Source organism: Polypterus senegalus, chromosome 1 (genome assembly GCF_016835505.1).
Source record: "Polypterus senegalus isolate Bchr_013 chromosome 1, ASM1683550v1, whole genome shotgun sequence".
Classification (NCBI taxonomy): domain Eukaryota; kingdom Metazoa; phylum Chordata; class Cladistia; order Polypteriformes; family Polypteridae; genus Polypterus; species Polypterus senegalus.
Genome location: NC_053154.1, coordinates 43860962 through 43880384, shown reverse-complemented (window position 1 = coordinate 43880384; position 19423 = coordinate 43860962). Strand labels below are relative to the sequence as shown.

The 19423-nt window shown below is 37.0% G+C and overlaps 1 protein-coding gene across 3 annotated transcripts in view; it reads right to left on the bottom strand.

Annotated features, from left to right (window-relative positions):
• Window positions 1–19423, bottom strand: part of stk33 (serine/threonine kinase 33) — a 122047-nt gene that overhangs the window by 29045 nt on the left and 73579 nt on the right. For 2 of the 3 annotated variants that reach the window (XM_039748409.1, XM_039748418.1), the window contains exons 2-4: window positions 12631–12717; window positions 1405–1540; window positions 207–320 (exon numbers count right to left, since the gene is read on the bottom strand). In XM_039748409.1, the coding sequence (XP_039604343.1) occupies window positions 207–320; window positions 1405–1491 (201 nt within the window). In that variant the 5' untranslated portion in view covers window positions 1492–1540; window positions 12631–12717. Of the gene's footprint in view, window positions 1–206; window positions 321–1404; window positions 1541–7023; window positions 7123–12630; window positions 12718–19423 lie in introns of those variants that run through there. The other variant, XM_039748424.1, reaches the window with a different exon arrangement.

Below are 19423 nucleotides of genomic sequence, written 5' to 3'. Positions count from 1 at the left end.
ATAGATAGATAGATAGATAGATAGATAGATAGATAGATAGATAGATAGATAGATAGATAGATAGATATTTACCAGGTTTCTTAAATGACAAGAATAATGACTCACAATAGTCATTATAGTAATTTTCATGTTAATATACATTTTATCTTAAGGTACAATATGAAATTAATACTTTTACCATTCTGTTATATGAGCTATATACTTACTTTTTCTCGGTTTACTTTCTTGATTGCCCATTTTTTTCCAGTCTCATTATGAACAGTCTCATAGACAACTCCAAAGCTGCCCTGGCCAAGCTTTTTCACAAATGTGTAAATATTCTAATAATAAAACAGAGAACATAACATTTGTTCCAGGAAATAAGACTACTGGTAGCTTCTAACCAGCTACATTAATTTTGAAAATCAAAGAAAACCATTAAAACATGCACACCAGTTTAAATGTATTATAAAGACAAAAATTGAAAGGCTGCAGTATACTGTATAACTAAACACTTTCACAACTATTAAAGAACATTGACAAATTAAATAGAGGTGAAACATTCTGTCTTTGGTGAACCAAAGAACTGTGTTATTTCAACAACCTTCTTGTGGATCAAATCATTTTACATAAAGAAAGGCAGTGCAGCTATAAATAGCTGACGTAAAGTGCCTAAAGCAATGAGACAAAATGGTGCTTGATTTTGTTAAAACAGTGTTGGTTCCTTCATTAGGCAAAATGCATTTCTGATAGGTTCTGCTCTCCTAAACTGGATTTCGTAAGTTAAATAAAATTACGTTAATTATGCTGCAACAGACTGCTGCTCATTTAGTGTTTACAAATTACTTAACCAATGCAGACATTGGCGGGCAGGTTTTGAATGGTTGTGTTCTTCAACAAGTCTGGAGAATTGGAGAGTAGGTTGTGTTCTTTTGAATACTCTGAAGACTTTATCAATTCAATTCCTTTAATATATACTATTTAAATTAATATCTACTATATGTCTAGTTAGAAATCCAAATGTATCTGTGCACCAGCATAACACACAGTATTTTGCCAATCTACAACAGCTAATTGCTGCATCTGTCCAGGTAGGAGACATAATCACAGTATGGAGAAATTGCAATATTTATGTTTAGTGAAGCAGGGAGTACGCTCTTGAATTTCCTGAAACTCTTAATAGTTTCTATGTATTTTTAACATTATAGAATTCAGTGCATATTACAAGAAATGAGTTTCACATTAAACAGTGTTAAAACCTTGTAGTGAAAAAAGATAGGTTGCATCTTATGTTTGGTGTGCTAGCATGGAAAGTTTTTTAGACTTCTCAAATACAGTATTAAGAATACAACAGTAAGAGCAAGAGCACAACCTTATCATTTGCTAAAAGATAGTGCACAAAGAGTAAAACAAAATAGTTCACACCTGGATAGCCGAATCATCTTCCATTCTAGTGTGAGGCACCTTAATTTCTGCGCTACTTGTACGATTCCACAGAGAGGCCATTTTCATCCAGATTAAGAAACCTCAGCCTGGAGCATCTGAAGTTCAGAAAAATATCCTAGCCAAAAAAAACACACAAAATAAATCATAACTTAAACCTTAAGCTGATCTAAATAGTATAAAGGTCCCAAAAACATAGACACTACTGTGTCCAATGCTGTCCACCAACTACATGACATATGGTCTGTGTGCATTTAGTCACCAGTCCACCAATGGAAAGCAGGAAGCAGTTTTGGCAATGTTCACTGAAAGTGATTGTTATGATATATACATTTTAAAAGTATTTAATAATGGTAAAATAACTCGGTACAGAGATTTATTTTAGAAAAAAAACATTGGTGTCTACCACGTCAGGAGGTTGTAGGTAAATAAATCTCAATTATCTACCTTTGCAATAACTAAAATATACCATCAAAGTTGTGTATAAATACACATAGAATTATTTCTTGTACATGAGAAATTACCTCATACTTCAAACATTGCCATATCGAAGAATTTAACTGGGTTACTAGTAGACAAAATGGTGGGCGGAGTGGTGGCTATGAGGCTAGGGATTTGCACTGCCAATCGGAAGGTTGCCGGTTCAAATCCTGTAAACAACAAAAGTGAGTTTACTTCGTTGGGCCCTTAACCTGCAATTGCTCCGTCCTGGGTATGAAGCCAAGAATTTAAGCCCCCCAACCTGCAGGGAAAAACCTGGGAGTTGGTGGCAGAATTGGCACTCCAGCAACCATAAAAAACCTCACACTGTTACACTCAATCTCAACTAGTGTGGTGCTGAGGTGTCACCCGTCGCATGGCTGCACTCAGATCCTAATCTGGGATCCTAATTTGGTTTGTCATGCGGTGGGTGCGGCAATGTGCTGTATCAGCGCATGCTCCTAACCTCTCTTTCTAGTAGACAAAGACAAAATGCATATTCCACGCATATTCCCCACAGGTGAATTTGTCACACTAAATTGACCCTAGGAGTAGAAGAGGATATGTGCATAAATGAGCTCTGCAACAGACTGGCACCAAGTATGGGGATGACATTTTACTGTTGCCAAAACAGGCTCTGTTAACCCACAACCTTGAACTAAATAATACTGGTTTAATAATACAGTACAATCCCTCTTAACCGGCCACCTCGGGACTGGACAAATGGCCAGTTGCCGGTTTGGCCGATTAATGAGACACATACCTATTTTCATGTAGAAAAATATTTCTAAGGTATGTACTATACCTCTTCGACATTCCTGAAGAAACACGGGTTTTTTTCTTGTACAACGACTGGACAATGTAGCGTAGAGGGTCCACAGCTCAAATCAATAAGGACATTTTTTAAATAAATAATCGCCGCACTCGCTGCTTAGTGAGTGGGCGTGGTATGTGTGGCCAATCGGTTCCCGGGGAATTCGTGAGGCGGGAGATCCTAGCTTAAGTGCACAGTTGAGGAGTTGTCTACATCCGTAATTGTTCCCGGGAACTGGTAATTGCCATATCTGATCCACATCCCTGTGATAAATAGAAGAGTGAGGCAGCTAGGGGGAGAACAGGAAAGAACTGGAGGTTAATGGAGAAGGAAGCAGGTAGAGGAAACCCGGTGCATGAGAGCGAGCGAGAGAGAGCAGATTCGATGGAGAAAAGGCAGGCAGATGGGAGGTGAACCCATGCAGAGGAGTGTTTGGCCAACACTCGGTGGGGCTGAAGAAAGCAGTCGCTCCAGCTGAGCAATCATGGAGCTGGAGTGTCCGGTATTGAAGACGACTGGCCGTCGAAAGGCAGCGGCAGTCGTGGAGGCTTTAGGCTGGTTAACCCCACCATGAGCACCCTGGCTGCTGGGGAAAGAACCCAAGTCTCGGTCCGGATGGAGCCCGACGTAGCCAGGGATCGGAGGGCTACTGGACCAGTGTGGAAGGCAGCTGCACCTGCAGGTAGGGCGACTCCCCTGTTGCGAAGCCCGATGGGAGAAGCAGGGGAGCGGCCAGGTAGAAAGAAGAAGGCACCATGCTTTGGATTTTAAGAGACTGCTTCAAGCCATTGTTTTAACCTTGTTTGCGTTGTTTGTAAAGGACTTGATTTTTTACTAATGGATTTTAACCTCCAGTAATTCACTCATTTTAATGGATTATTTATTTTAAAAAGACTTTTGATACACTGCATTTTATTTAATTTTAACACTGTGTCGCAATTTTATGTTAAAATCCTTAAAATTCATTATTCCCCAAATTAAGCAAAAGTCGATACCTTGGAAACCAGATTTTAGAAATTTTTGCAAATTTTGTAAAAATAAAAAACTGAACAAAAATCACATTGACACAAGTATTCAGACCCTTTGCTAATGTCACTTGAAATATGGTTCAGTGTGTTCCATTTTATTAATCATTATTGAAATATTTCTACACCTTATTTAGAGTTCAGCTGTGGTCGTTTCAACTGAATATACATGATTAAGACAGACACACATCTGTCTATAGGAGGTCCCAAAGTATTAGAGCAAAAAACAAGCCATGTGGTTGAAGAAACTGTCTGCAGAGCTTTGAGGCAGGATCGTCTACAGGCACAGACCTAGAGAAGAATTGATGGTTCCCAAGAACACTGTGACCTCCATAATTTTTAAATCAATTAAATTTGGAAAAACCACATCTTTTCCTAGAGCTGGCCACCCAATCAAACTGAGTAATCATGGAAGAAGGGCCATGGTAAGAAAAATGACCAAGGACTCAATGGTGACTCTAGTTGTCCTTCAGAGAAAATGTATGCAGAACAAATGTCCAGAATAGCAACCATCAGCGCAACGCTCTGCCATTCTGGGCTTTGTGACAAAGTGGCCAGATACACGCCATTCCTCAGTAAAAGACACATGCAAGACAGTTTAGAAGTTGTAAAGAAAGGCAACTAAAGTACTATCAAACTGTGAGAAACAAGGTTTTCTGGACTGATGAAACCAAGATTAGTGTCATATTTGAAAGAAATTTGGCACTACTTTTAACCTGTGCAATACCATTCCAGAGGTGAAGCATGACGGTGCCAAGCATCATGCTGTGGGGTTGTTTTTCAGCAGCAGGGGCTGGAAGGCTAATCAGGGTTGAGGGAAAGCTGAATGGAGAAAAGTACACAAATATCCTTAATGAAAACCTGGTTAGGAATGCTCTGGAGCTCAGACTGGCCCAAAGGTTCACCTTCCAATCGGACAAAGACCCTAAACACAAAGCAAAGACAACACAGGAATGGTGTATGGTCAACACTGTGAACGTCCTTGAGTTGGCCTGCCAGAGCTCAGATATGAATTCAATTGAACATCTCTGGAGAGATCTGAAAACAGTTGTCTGCTGATGGTCTTCATGCAACCGAACAGGGCCTGAAAGGATCTGCAGAGAAGAATGGCAGAAAATCCCAAAATTCAAGTATGTGAAGCTTGTCAAGACTCCAGACTGTAATCACTTCCAAAGCTGTTTAAACTAAGTAATGTGTACATTGTGTCAATACTTGGGTTTTTTATTTTTAATAAATTTGCATAACTTTCTGAAATCCTTTTTGTTTCAACATTCTGGGGTACTGATTATTGTTTAGTTGAGGGGAAAAATGAATTTAAATGATTTTAGCATAAGGATACAATGTAACATAATGTCAAAAAAGGGATCTGAATACTATCTGAATGCACTATAGTATAGAGTTCACAAGTATGTCTCATATTAAATACATACAGGAAAAATCTCTCGTTACTTTTCACATTTTCACTTTCCATCTCAATATTTCCACATAACTTTTAAAAGTAATATCCAACTGACAAAAGTACTGAAAGAATTAAAACTAGTATCCACAATAAATATAGAAAAGCTGTAACTAAGGAAACTTCTATTGATTTGAAAAGTAAATGAACTGAAAACAAAAGAAGAAGCGATAATTAAAACCACTAGAGTGAGTCTACCACATGGACAGCAATTAATAATTAACATGGAGGCAGTGTCTTTAACCTCTTTGCTCTAGCACATTATCTTATCACTAAGAAAACTCAATAACATGCTTGTCACTTTAATTACCCCAGATCTGCTTAGCAATCAAATCAATTATGACAGCCTTTGAAAATAAATCACTTTCTATCAAGGCCAGTTTTTACATCCTTAATGGTTCTTCAGCTCTTTCTTAGGCATTCTAATATAGAATATGCTGTAAGAACTCTAGTTTCAGGTATTAAAATGTCTGCCTTGTACTTAACTAGTGCCAAAACTTTCTGGTACTGTATAAATAAGTTAAGAAAAATGTAAAATTTGCATTATGTAGTGTAAATAGCATAGAAGTACAAGAAAATGATGCCACATAAATTAATAAGAAAAAAAAGTCTTTAAGTACGCACAATGAAAATACTAACCAACACTGGTTTCATTTTATACTGAGAAATACAATATTTTCATACATATTTCTGCTTGAATAATTCAAAGCAATTTACTTTATTTTGTTTTTCATCATGTTAACCTCATACCTGCCGATTATTAAAATTTCCAGGAGCAGCCACTATATGATGGGGTTGCTCTAGGCTTATCAAACACAGACCACTCACCCTCTGCACACCCCAGTGCAGCATAGCAGAGGTCTGTGTTTATTTCCTAACCTAATTCCCACCATTTTTGTTTTGGATGAAGCACCCACTTTTTGAATATTCCCAGAGCCAAAATACATACTATAAACAGTCATTTATATAATATGAATAGCAAAAAAGTTGTTCCCAGCACATTACTGTAATTGCGTGCTTGAATATTTGTGGTCGTGAATATGAACAAATGTTCTAAAGCCTTTTCTGCACTAACACCAAACAAAATAGAAAGCATTTGAAGCTTATCTAATTATTTTTTAACGTTTATATTTTATAATAGACATAACCGTTTATTTCACATCAACTAGTAAATTGACCACTGTGTAGTTTAGCTGATGTTGAGTGAACTTCGTGACCATGAAATTGTATCTTTGCTAGACAGTAATTATGATTTAGTTTCCCACTTTATGGAAAAACTGAAGATCACAAAGATGCATAAAGTTAAACCAAATAAAAAGAAAAGTTGAGGAAGTTATGTTTTACAGTCCAGAGGTTACAAAGTTTAGCAGTGCAGGTGCAGCACAGTGGTTTTTCAGGTAACAGATGCATATATCCACACAGCTAACCAAACACCCCCCACCCCACCCCAGTTAGGTCCTGCCTCCCAATTTTGCATTGATTAAAGGATTTTGTCACAGAAACTGTAAATCAAAAAAAGAAGGAGCAGTAAGGGCTGGTGAATAATATGTTACTAAAATGGATCCCACTGTTAGCACTATCAGTCTAAGACCCTGCTTCATTCAGTTGAGCCATTATGTTGACCACCACTGCAATGTCAATATACATTGTAATAAGGAAGGACACCAGACATTGCAAAGGTTTGGGGCAGCCACCTCTATAATGTGTTCCTGGCTGCAAAAGTAAAAGAAATTTAGAGCGAGTAGTGTTTTCAAGACGGAGTCCAAAACAGAGCTAAAATCCAGTGGAAAGGAGTGAGGTTTTATAGGGAGTCTGGAGGAAATTACGTCATCCTCGGGGCGGGGACCGGAAATGATGTCATCCTCGGGCGGGGACCGGAAATGATGTCATCCTCGGGGCCGGGATCGGAAATGTGTCCCCTGATGATGTAGCGGCTCCTGTGGGATTTCCCTGGAAAGATCTGCAGGAGACTTAGAAAAAGAGTCAGTACACCCCACCGCCCCGTGCAGATATGTTACTACCAGTCGTTAAGCCCTTCAACTGCCTCCTATTCACATGTGTGTGACAACATCTAAACAAGACAGACATCTTCAAGGCAGGTATCAGCAATGTTCTCCTAAATTTAACTGGACATGTAACCTAGTATGTACCTGAAATACTAGAATCTTCACTATAAGTAAGAAAGAAACCTCTAAGGCTTGTAGGGTGTTTAGAACATATTGTTGCAGATGGCAGCACATGGATACAGGTGTGGAGACCATGTTATCCTTTTAAGAGTAAAGATGAATAGTAGGCAAGCAGGCCCTTGTATCCCTGTTCGACTTCAGCACATACTCCAAGACAGAGTTTGCATTCATTTATGTTTTTACTTGGGTAGGCCAGAATCTTCCCAGGAGGCCTTTAACTGCTCTGGGAGGCCACCAGAGGACATTATTGCTCTGTGGCTGTGAAACATTAGAAAACAGAGGAGATTCCAGGTTCAGTGGGTTTAACCTAACAATGGGTTTAAATTGTCTCAAGCTTCATGTTCAGTGTGCTTAGAGTTGGGAGGAAAGCTTGGGCAAGGGCTTAATAAGAAGAAAGGAGAGACCAGGCATAAGAAAGTGAAAACGACAGAAAATGTGTGACTGTGGGGTACGTGGCATGAGTATATTTTAGTGCAGGTGGTAAGTGTACAAGCCAACTCATCTTCTAAACGTGGATCAACAAACATACAGGTAGTCCAACAGAGGTTATGTGGTATATTTTTTTTCTTATTTTGCATATGTTAATTCTTTTTTCCGCTGTATTTTTATTTATAATAAAGACACTTTGACTTCTTTCTTGGTTTGGACAGTCACTATCAACGCACAATAGATGCACTAGTTTTAAGATGAAACAATAACTAATAATACAGCATTTAAGGCATAAATACTGAGCTTACCCCAAAACTGCATGCGACAATGATGTAAAGCGTTTTATTTATAAATTATTTTTCCAAAGATGTACAAAAAAAAGTTTAAATAAAACATTTTTAGTCTCACTAAAGAATAATGGAAATAAAGTTTATAACTTAGGTATTAAAAATAAATGTGTTATATTTGTCAGAAAATTAATATATTTACGATAAATCGTAATTACACTGTAAAAAGGGACATAGGAAGGTTACAGAGCAGCTTGGACTAACAGGCAATAGGCCAGGCATAGGTGGAAACCATCCCCAATTACTCTGCTTGCTGTTTTATTCATGCAGGGACAGACACTTTGATTACCTTTCATAACCATTAAACATTAATAGAGACCCGATAATGCAAAAGATGATGCAGTAACATATTTCACAGAAAAACTTTATTATACATGTGAGATTTTAAAATAAACTGAAAATGAGTCACATACCTTCCATTATTGTATAGAGATTTATAAATTTATATTAGGAACAGGATCATATTGATGTGCTATCCAGTCAGTCAAATAGTCATCCTTTTAAGACTCCGTTAGGAGGCCAAGAAAAGATGCTTTCATTGAGCTAACATTCTGGGTGTGCTCAGTTGGCTTTCCCAGTAAAAAATGCATAATCCAGGTATTTAAAATTCTCAAAGGCATTGATAAAGTAAATCAAAATAGTGAACATTCTTTCAGTTTAAGGCTGAATCATGTACTTGAGGACCACAGTGGAAATTATGGGGAAATGCACTTAAAACTGAAGCCAGGAAGCACTTCTTTACACAAATGGTCATGGGACTCTGGAACAATGTAGTTGAAGAAGAAACCTTGACAACCTATAAGCATCTGGATGAGATATAGGTTTGCTATTAGCTAAACAAAAAGGCTTGATAGACTAAATAGTCTCCTCATTTGTCAAAGTACTTATGTTCTATGTTAAATCTGTTATAGATTATGAACTGCAGTTAACAAGTGATACCAACTACTGAGGCCCTGTTTGCAGAGATGAGTAAATTAGGGGCTATAATTCAACCGTTTTGCCAACGAGTTCCCATATCTACATGGCAATGGTTAGATATTAGGCATAACTACACAACTCCAACAATACAATGAAATAATTCTTAAGACCTAAATTAGATCCTTAAAAAGATTTCTCAATTCAAGACTGAAGAAGCTCTGTTCCCTTGGCCTAGAGAGCAGGACTTGTTCAACTTGCCCTTTAATCGATAGGTATAGTTGGTTGCTTTTTACTGCCCAGCTTATAGTATTATACTACACAACCATTGAGAGTCTGACCATTACGTTTTTTGATTTGTAGTTTAAAAAGTTTAAAATACAGCCATTTTAATCCCTTCTCCACAGTACCTGAAAGATAAGAATATTATGTAAAAATGAATCCCTAAATACTTTTTTACAGTTTATTTCTTGTAAGTCAGCATTGCCTACTCCTATTTATCATTAATATTAGTTCTTCTGCCTCACAGTTTAAGAATCCTAGAACAGGCACATTCTCCCTAGGTGAACATGGGATTTCTTTGAGTATTCCACTTTCCTCTTACATTCCAAGGATATACCGGTTAAAGCTATTTCACATTATGCAACTTTTCCAGCAATATTCACAGCCTTCATTACACAATCTTAGAGAGTCAGAGGCATTCAACAATAAACTCCCATGAAAGGTTTTATTTATCTTTAGCTGTAGGGAGGGCTCTGTATGCACGAGAGCTGACAACCAATTAATTTTCACCCAGACGTACACTGCTCAAAAAAAATAAGGGAACACTTACCTGTAATCATCACAGTCTAACATCAAGTTATTTAAGATTCAGGGATATCAATCTGTCCAATTTAGGAAGCATAAGCAATTCTGAATCAACTTCACCTGATTTGGTGCAAATTAAAATTGACAACAGATGCACTGGAGAAGCAACAGCAAAACAAACCCCGAGAAAATGGAATGGTTTTACAGGTGGTGGCCACAGACAACTGCTCTCTCCTTATCCTTCCTGACTGATTTTTCTCTAGAAGCTTTGCTAGTGTCCTTGTCACTACTGGTAGCATGAGGTGGTACTTGTAGCCAATTCAGACTGCACAGGTACTCCAGCTCCTCCATGATAGCATATTCATATCTGCCATTGCAAGAAAGTTTACTGTGTCTCCCAGCACAGTCTCAAGAGCATGGAGGAGATACCAGGAGATGGGTTTTTACATGCGGACAGCTAGACAGGGCCATATAAGGGCATCAACGTATCAGCAGAATCAGTATCAAGGAGAAACAGGAGGACCACTGCCAAAGCTCTACAAAGTGACATCCAGCTTGCTACTGTTGTGCATGTTTCTGACCAAAATGTCAGAAACAGACTGAATGAAGGTGACATTAGGGCCTGATGTTCTCTAGTGGAACCTGTGCTCACAGCCCATTACCCTGATGCTTGATTGGTACACGCCAGAGAATACCACAATTGGCAGCTCCACTACTAGCACCCAGTTCTCTTCACAGATGACAGCAGGCACACATTGAGCACATGTGACAGAAATGAAAGAATCTGGAGATACAATGGTGAACATTATGCAGCGTGCAATATCATCCAGCACGACCTATTTGGCAATGGGTTATTCATGGTCTGGGGAGGCATTTCCTTGGAGGGTTACACAGACCACCACGTGCTAGGAAAAGGTACCCTGGCTTCTGTTAAGTACTGGAATGAAATCCTCGGAGCCACTGTCAGACCTTACACTGGTGCAGTGGGCCCTGGGTTCCTTCTGGTGCAGGACAATGCCCAGCCTTATGTGGCCAGAGTGTATAGGCAGTTCCTGGATAACGAAGGTATTGATGCCACTGACTGACCTGCACGTTCCTCAGAATTTAATCCAACTGAGAACCTCTGGGACGCTATGTATCGGTGCATCCGACGCCATCAAGTAGTAACACAGACTGTCCAGGAGCTCAATGATCCTCTGATCCAGGTCTGGGAGGAGAACTCCCAGGACGTCTCATCAGGAGTTTGCCCAGATAAGGAGTGCATACAGGCACGTGGGGGCCAAACACACTACTGAATCACTTTATGAGTTACCTGAATGATGAAATTCACGCAACTTGGATCAGCCTTGGATTTCAATTTTTGACTTTGATTTTCGGTGTGATTTTGAATCCAGCCCTCAATGTGAAGATGATTTTTGTTTCCATTGATCGTTGTTACATCATTTGGTTCACAATAATAATACACAATATTACTCAGTAAAGATTTTCCACTGGAGTATTTCATTCCTCGAGATCGAATGTGTGAAATAAGTGTTCCCCTAATTTTTTGAGCAGTGTACATTTCATATATTGCTGCAATGAAGAATAAGGAATACAGGTGTTTTGGGCCTCACAAACCAAAAAAATCTTGGTCACCTAATGTCTCATGTTTTACGAAAGCCAACTAAATGGAAAAAAAAAAAACATGCCAAGATTGCACAACTCACCACACCTGTTAGCCCTGTGCTGGTTCTGGCAGGCAGCTTATTATTAGCCATCAAAAAAAAGGGGCGAGCATGACTACACTAGAAGGTTGGCATGTGATATGTAAACTGACATGGTCTAGTGACGAAATCAGCAACTGTGGTTAGCAAGTCTGAGTTACCCCCACGCTTAGAAGTCACATAATGTGACACTGGCTTTAGTTGATTGCTGCTAGGTTGGAATGATTTTAGCATGCAATACAAATGCAACTTGTTTACCAGTGGTGACTGCTGGGATAGGCTTTGTCCATGAATCCCACACTGGAATAAGTAAATCTGGAAATTCATTTCTGCAGCTAATGCCTAGTTCTGAAGATTCTCTGGGTCCTTCTGAATTATTTTTGTTTCCTCCACATATTAGCTATGATGTTTATTGTAATGTCATTAAAAATTCACAATTCGGCTCATGGTATCTAAAAGTAAATTATTAGCATCAATTAGAAAATGCAATGAACCTAGTATTAATCCCCAAATGACCTTAAAGATAACTTCAAGTATTCTCTACTTAATTGTACTTGCTATGTCCTACCTTTCAACCAGCTAGCAATTAAATACTGTAAACTGTCATTTATTATAATAGTATCAGGACTGATCTCTGTTGTCATAATTTATTACAGACAGTTTTATGTTCCAAGCAAACTAAGTTATTTAACAAATTGTGTCTACTGATCTGGTTTTAAAAGACTAACATGTTTATTTAAGAATATCTTGCCCTTCTAAGACTGTCCCAGTTGTCATTTTAAATGTTCAAATAAGTGATCTTCTACTTCCCATTGGTTTACATGAGGTACAGTGAAAGCTTATTTGTCAAATTTTACAGGAAACAATGTCGCTTTTATGAATATTCAGTCATTAGTAAATCTACCACCTATGGTCAAAGATGATCAAAAGAAAAAAAAAATCCTGAAATTTCATGGAATTTCTTCTAAATCTTCCTGGATAATTATTAGTTGAAGTTCTTGGTTAACATGAGTAATAGTATTGTTATATTGTCACATGAACATTACCTCTCTTCTCAGCAGCACTAAGAACTTCCAGACCAGACACAGGTTCGGAGCCAGCCCAAATGGATATTGACATGGCACTGGATCATTCTAATTGTGGGGTAAGGAGGAGAAAAAAGGGAAAGAAAATGAAAAAACAAATCATAAGCAAGGTTTACAACCACTTTCAAAAAATTTATTTATTACATTTGAGCTAATATTTATTATAACTTTCTTTGAAAAACACATGCAAAAAATATGGTCTAAATTTTGACATACTGTATAATGAAAAGGCTAAATAGAGAAATGGTATATAATTAACATGGCACATAAATAAAAAAAAACTGAAATGTTGTGGGAAACATGCTAATTTATTAGTGAATGCAGAAATTTTTGAGCTATAGAACTGAACCCCATACACTGATATTGTTGTAGAATATTTCAGTTTATATTTCTGAAGAGATAATTGCCATTGACAAAGATGAGTTCCTATGTGTGACAGACTTCTTGTGGATGCTGTAGCTGCTACCAGTTCTTCATTGGGAGTCTATGACTAGTAAAACAACAATATAGGAGGTAACATGGAAATACAATTCAGATTTTCATACCCAGGGAGATACTAACAATTGACTTTAGGGAATGGTAATTTATGATAGAAGAGTATACAAAAGATTTTGTGTGCTGTTTGTTAGATATCGAGGAAACCGGCTTCTCAGCTCTGTAAAGAACAGGTTAGTGAATGGTTGTATAGATTATTACAGACCTCTTACTCTGTGCATTATATAGGAATGCCTACAGTACGCATCAGAGCTACAGAAAGAAGCACTTTTGCTGATTGTTATATGCTGCATTTTGGATTTATCAATATATTATACTCTAAATGTTGTAATGTATACAAAATTGAAGAGACGTAAAAAGTACAGGTTGTTTAAAGTAGATGAATAATAATTTTATTTTCTTTAATGTTCAAAAAGAAACAGTTTACCCTTATGGACAATATAAGCAATCAGTCAATCAATGATCAATCACTTTCTATAAACAAAAACAAGATGGAACACTAGTTCACCTTAAAGTACACCAATAGGCCATTAAAATGCTTATTACTGGAATGTTGGAGAAAACAAGCATATCCACTGAATATGCATGCAAAATCAGTTTAAAATGAAAAATAAAAACTTGTAAAGAACCCAAATTGAGCATGTTCACAACTAAAAGATAATAATTTGAAGAAAAATAAACATATTGCTACATCAGACATGTTATGTTGTTTGTAAATGTGAGGATCTAAAATGGTCAAAGAACAATGTATATTATGTTATATTTGTTTTTTTCATACCAAAATGTCAGCAAAAATGTAACCACTGGAACTTTTCATATTTTTTATTGTGCAACAGTACTGAAAAGTAATATGTTTAATTTGGACGTTTTTCCCATTGATCAACACAATAAAGTTATAATGTCAAAATGAAAACAAAATGTGTATCTATCCATTTTCTGAACTCTCTTTCCATATTTGACTTGAAGACATATCTACAAAAACTCATACTAGGTCATTTAGTGTCCTTAAGCCACCACATGTCTTAAGAATCTGGGAAAAATCCACATTACAAAGAGAAATTCCAGGTGGATGCAGTGAAAAAGTGTAAAATCTATACAGTAACCAGGATGGAAATCAAACTCTGGAATTGCTTGCAATTTAACTGATACTCCTAAAGTAAAGCAAATTACTTATAAAATTAGAAAAAAAAACTGAAAGTCTGATTTCATCAGTATTCATCTACTTTACTATGACATATCCAACTGTTTTGTTATTATGAAAACTTAATTTCTCATGAGTTAAATATACACATCTCTGGAAAGATTCAAGGTTGCTTTATACAGATCCTAATGAAAACAACATCATAAAGACAAGGGAACACCAAAACCACACCAATGAGGAGATTACAGAAAAGAAAGCTATAAAAAATATCTTCTTCTTCTATCGACTGCCTCCGTTAGGGTTTGCCACAGCAGATCATCTTCTTCCATATCTTTATGTCCTCTGCCTCTTGTTCTGTTACACCCATCACCTGTATGTCCTCTCTCACCACATTCATAAACCTTCTTAGGCCTTCCTCTTTTCCTCTTCCCTGGCACCCCCATCCTTAACATCCTTCTCCCAATATACCCAGCATCTCTCCTCTGCACATGTCTAAACTAACGCAATCTCACCTCTCTGACTTTGTCTCACAACCGTCCAACTTGAGCTGACCCTCTAATGTCCTCATTTCTAATCCTATCCGTCCTCGTCACACCCAGTGAAAATCTTAGCATCTTTAACTCTGCTACCTCCAGCTCTGTCTCCTGCTTTCTGGTCAGTGCCACCGTCTCCAACCCATATAACATAGCTGGTCTCACTACCGTCCTGTAGACCTTCCCTTTCACTCTTGCTGATACCCGTCTGTCATAAATTACTCCTGCCTCTTCTCCACCCATTCCACTCAGCCTGCACTCTCTTCTTCACCTCTCTTCCACAATCCCCATTACTTTGTACTGTTGATCCTAAGTATTTAAACTCATCCATCTTTGCCAATTCTACTCCTTGCATCCTCACCATTCCATTCCCTCTCATTTACACAAATGTATTTGGTCTTGTTCCTACTGAAAGGAATCATGGATAGTTATTTTGACAAATATGCATCAAAAAACTGACACAAAATGGACAGTAGTTTTTTTTCTTTTTCTGTTTTAAGTAACACTTGGACTTATTAAATGTTTTGTGCTCATCAGTGCTTATAAAGCACATGATCCCACACTGTAACTCAATAAAACGTAAAAAAAGTCCAAAGGGGATAAATACTTTATAGCTACTAAATATGATGACATTTATATGATACAACAAGCGGAATTTTGCTTATTGCTCTACTACAGAACTCCATGACCTAAGGTACAATACTGCAAGTCTTTTGTTGTTAAAGGAAAATTAAACAAATACTGTAAACATTGTCTGTTTAGGCAAGATAGCAGCAATTATTTTATGATTGTGAAAAGCCAAAATCACAAATTAGCTACACTTTAGCTGCAGGCTTAATTAACTTTTGTATGCTATTAGTCCTGGAAACATCAATATCCCTATTAAAGTACTTCCTTAAATACTTCATCAAGTTTTTTCAACTGATGATCCTCTTCTCATAAAGCCTACTGATCTAAACAGTAATGAAATAATGTAATGGCAGCATTCATTTGTTCCAAACACTGGACTAACCAGTAGCCATTTAATCAATACTGTGGGTAAAAGAATGTAACAATCTAATCATGAATATCAAAAAATTCACTTGGTAAACTTTTAGTGTTGTAATGTCACAGATTTATATTTTACTTTGAAACTTTGACTCATTATAAAATAGATACTGTACATGCTGCTGCACAATAAGGAACATTAAAAATTCTAATATTACTTGTGTTCAATTCACTCAAACACACTTCCCGTTATGATTAAACCAATAGACAGTCTTACAAATTCTGTATTGGTAAAATCCATTCATCCAGCCATTATTCCATTCACTTTTCTGTTCATAGTAATAATCCAGTATCTATCCTGTCAGGATTGGGCACAAGGTGGGAAACAACCCTGGATGTGGTGCCATTCCTTTCCAGGGAACACGAATATACACACCCATAGTCACTTATACTAGACCAATACTTTACTGATTACCCTACAGAAACTTCTACATCGAAGGCATGTGGCATAAAAAATTGGAGTATACACAGGAAAACCCACACAAACATGAGAACTTGCACACTCAGACACGGCTTCAGGCCTGGGAAAAACACAAATTACAGCTAGACTGGATTATCATTGAAAAATATATAGGAGGATAAAGTAATCTTATAATATGTAAAAATAGACAAAAGCATTGCCTCTATCCATCCACTCAGTCCAATAATTTGTCATACTCCCTGCAAGGAGTAGGATATCACGTTTAAGAATAAATTATATAATGTTTTTATGGCACGCCATGCTGCAAATTGGCAATCATGATAATATTTTGTAGTTTTCTAATACTAATGCTTCACTGCAAATATAATAATAAAGATAATAATGATAATCATATTCAAGTTTTCAGAAAAAGAAGAGGAAAAAGAAAACAAAGAAGAAGGAAACATTAAGGTAGTATATTACGCTAAGCTGCATGTAATTGTAGCCAGTTCTCAACAACATTGAGAATAATAGTGTAATAAGCACCACAATATAAAAGACTGAGCCACACACATCGAATGAGAGTTAGCCTGATTATGGGCATGCTTATTTAACAATGAATGATCCACAGCGGACGGCATGGTGGGGCAGTGGTAGCGCTGCTGCCTCGCAGTTGGGGGACCTGGGTTTTCTTCCCGGGTCCTCCCTGCATGGAGTTTGCATGTTCTCCCTGTGTCTGCGTGGGTTGGTTTCCTCCCACAGTCCAAAGACATGCAGGTTAAGTGTGTGCTTGGTGTGTGTGTGTGTGTGTGTGTGTGTGTGTGTGTGTGTGTGTGTGCATGCGTGCCCTGCCCGGGGTTTGTTTCCTGCCTTGTGCCCTGTGTTGGCTGGGATTGGCTCCAGCAGACCCCCGTGACCCTGTAGTTAGAATATAGTGGGTTGGATAATGGATGGATGGATGGATGATCCACAGCCATACTTTCAGAAGAATCACCTTCTCACCGTTATGGCCAGTGCTGTTTCTGAAGTGGTGTTCCCTCTTCTGCTGTTCTCGATTGTCTTCAAGACTCACGTGTTGTTACTCTCTCCATGGTCCCAGCCCGAATGCTCAGCATACCCATGTCATATTTCACTGTCAATCTCCCATCCAACCCGGCTTAAGACCTTCAGCGTAATATGCTAGATACTACAATATGGTTTGCATTCATTACCACCTGCGTTAATACTGTGATAGCACTTGCATTTCACATTTGTGTGCTCATCCACACCTGAGGCAATGACCTTTATGTCTATGACAATTTGCATGAGTCGTGGAAAAATATATAAATCTCAGTATTACCTTAATCTTAATATTTGTTACAAATATTATTCTCTGTCAAATCAATAATTTTTTTTACAACTTTATTGTTATCCAACATTTCCAAAACATTCTGACTTTTCTCTCTGCCAGAATGAAAAATTCTGGCAGCTCCTAGTGAGGTAGGATCCTGGTGAATTTAGGAGTAGTTTCTTAAATTATGAAAATTGATAAAATACTAAGAGTAGGGTAACACTTTAGTTTAGGTGCTGCAAAAATGTGTCTATTACTTATTTACTCTTAGGTATAAAGACCTTCTTTTGGTGTCAATGACACTTACAAGGCATCAGTAAATAGGTTATTCACCTCTGGACAGTGTGGCATTTGATATGGTGGTAAAATTACTTATGAATATGAAGTATTCACAGGTTATATATTGATGTATGTAATATCAAAACAATATATCTCACTTAACACACTTCTGACCATACAAAGTGGAGTTATTTTAGCAGGCCACATAGCACAAATGAATAATGCTATGTTGATGCTTTTTAAGTACCATTATAAAACAACATTATTCTTATGTAATATCTTTTTAAATACAGTAAAAGTAACTGAGTAATAGATACATTCTTTTACAGTACCTAAACTAAAGAGATACAAAGAGTATGACCAAATTTGCGTAACTCTGAAATGTTTCAGCAAATTAGGAATGCTTACCTACTCTGAGAACGGTGATAAATATAGGCACAGGCCCGAAAAAAGGTGAGGCAGCAACACCAACTATTGCTCCACCAAGTTACCTGAAATGACTTATAAGACAAAAAAACAAGCATTCATAGCTTTCATTCCAAACTGATAAAAGTTAATAGATTTCATCTACATATTGTTTCCACAGAGAAAAGCTTCATATATGCTGTTCTACATTTAAAGAAATACAAGATATATAAACTACATGCAGTGTACCACTGAAAAAAAAATATTTTTGCACCAGATATATATATAGGCATTTTTTTTATGCATGATCCTGATAGTGGATGTCTGACATTGTAACAACAATAAAGCGAAGACAACAGTTTATGCCATATGGAACATTAACTTTATTGCTTTCACTATTATTCTACCCAGAACGAAACAGTAAAATTCCCATCAGAGTCAATCTACCAAAGCAGAATATGCTTATAGATGCAAATGTATATTTGCTAATTACAATGAGAAGCTTCAGAATGAAATCCAAATGCATTTCAGCATTGTAATAAAAAGAGCAATATCTCTTTTATTATATCTAACCATTCATTTACTGCTGAAACTGTTATAAGTTGTCAGAGGAAGCAGGAAGAATCCCCTGATAAGACACTAATCAATCCCAGAGTGCACACTATCACTCATGAGCACAATTTTCAGATGGTCAGTCATCTAACAATGTGTCTCTAAATTATGTAAAGAAATTCAAACAAAATTAAAATAGAAATATACACTAAATAGAAGTCTACTCTTGTAGGAATCAAATAAGGGGCCAAGAATTGCATAATTTTCTTGGCAGTTTTGTAGCTTACACAACCATTATGAATAATTCATCCATCTATTTCCTAACTTGCTTAATCCTGTTCAGGAATGCTATGATGCTCTGAATAAAGTATTTTGATGAGCACATTGTATATTTTATACATACATACATACATACATACATATATATATATACAGTATATGTCTGTATTTTATATATATATATATATATATATATATATATATATATATATATATATATATATATATATATATATATATATATATATACATACATACACACACACATATATATACACACATATATATACATA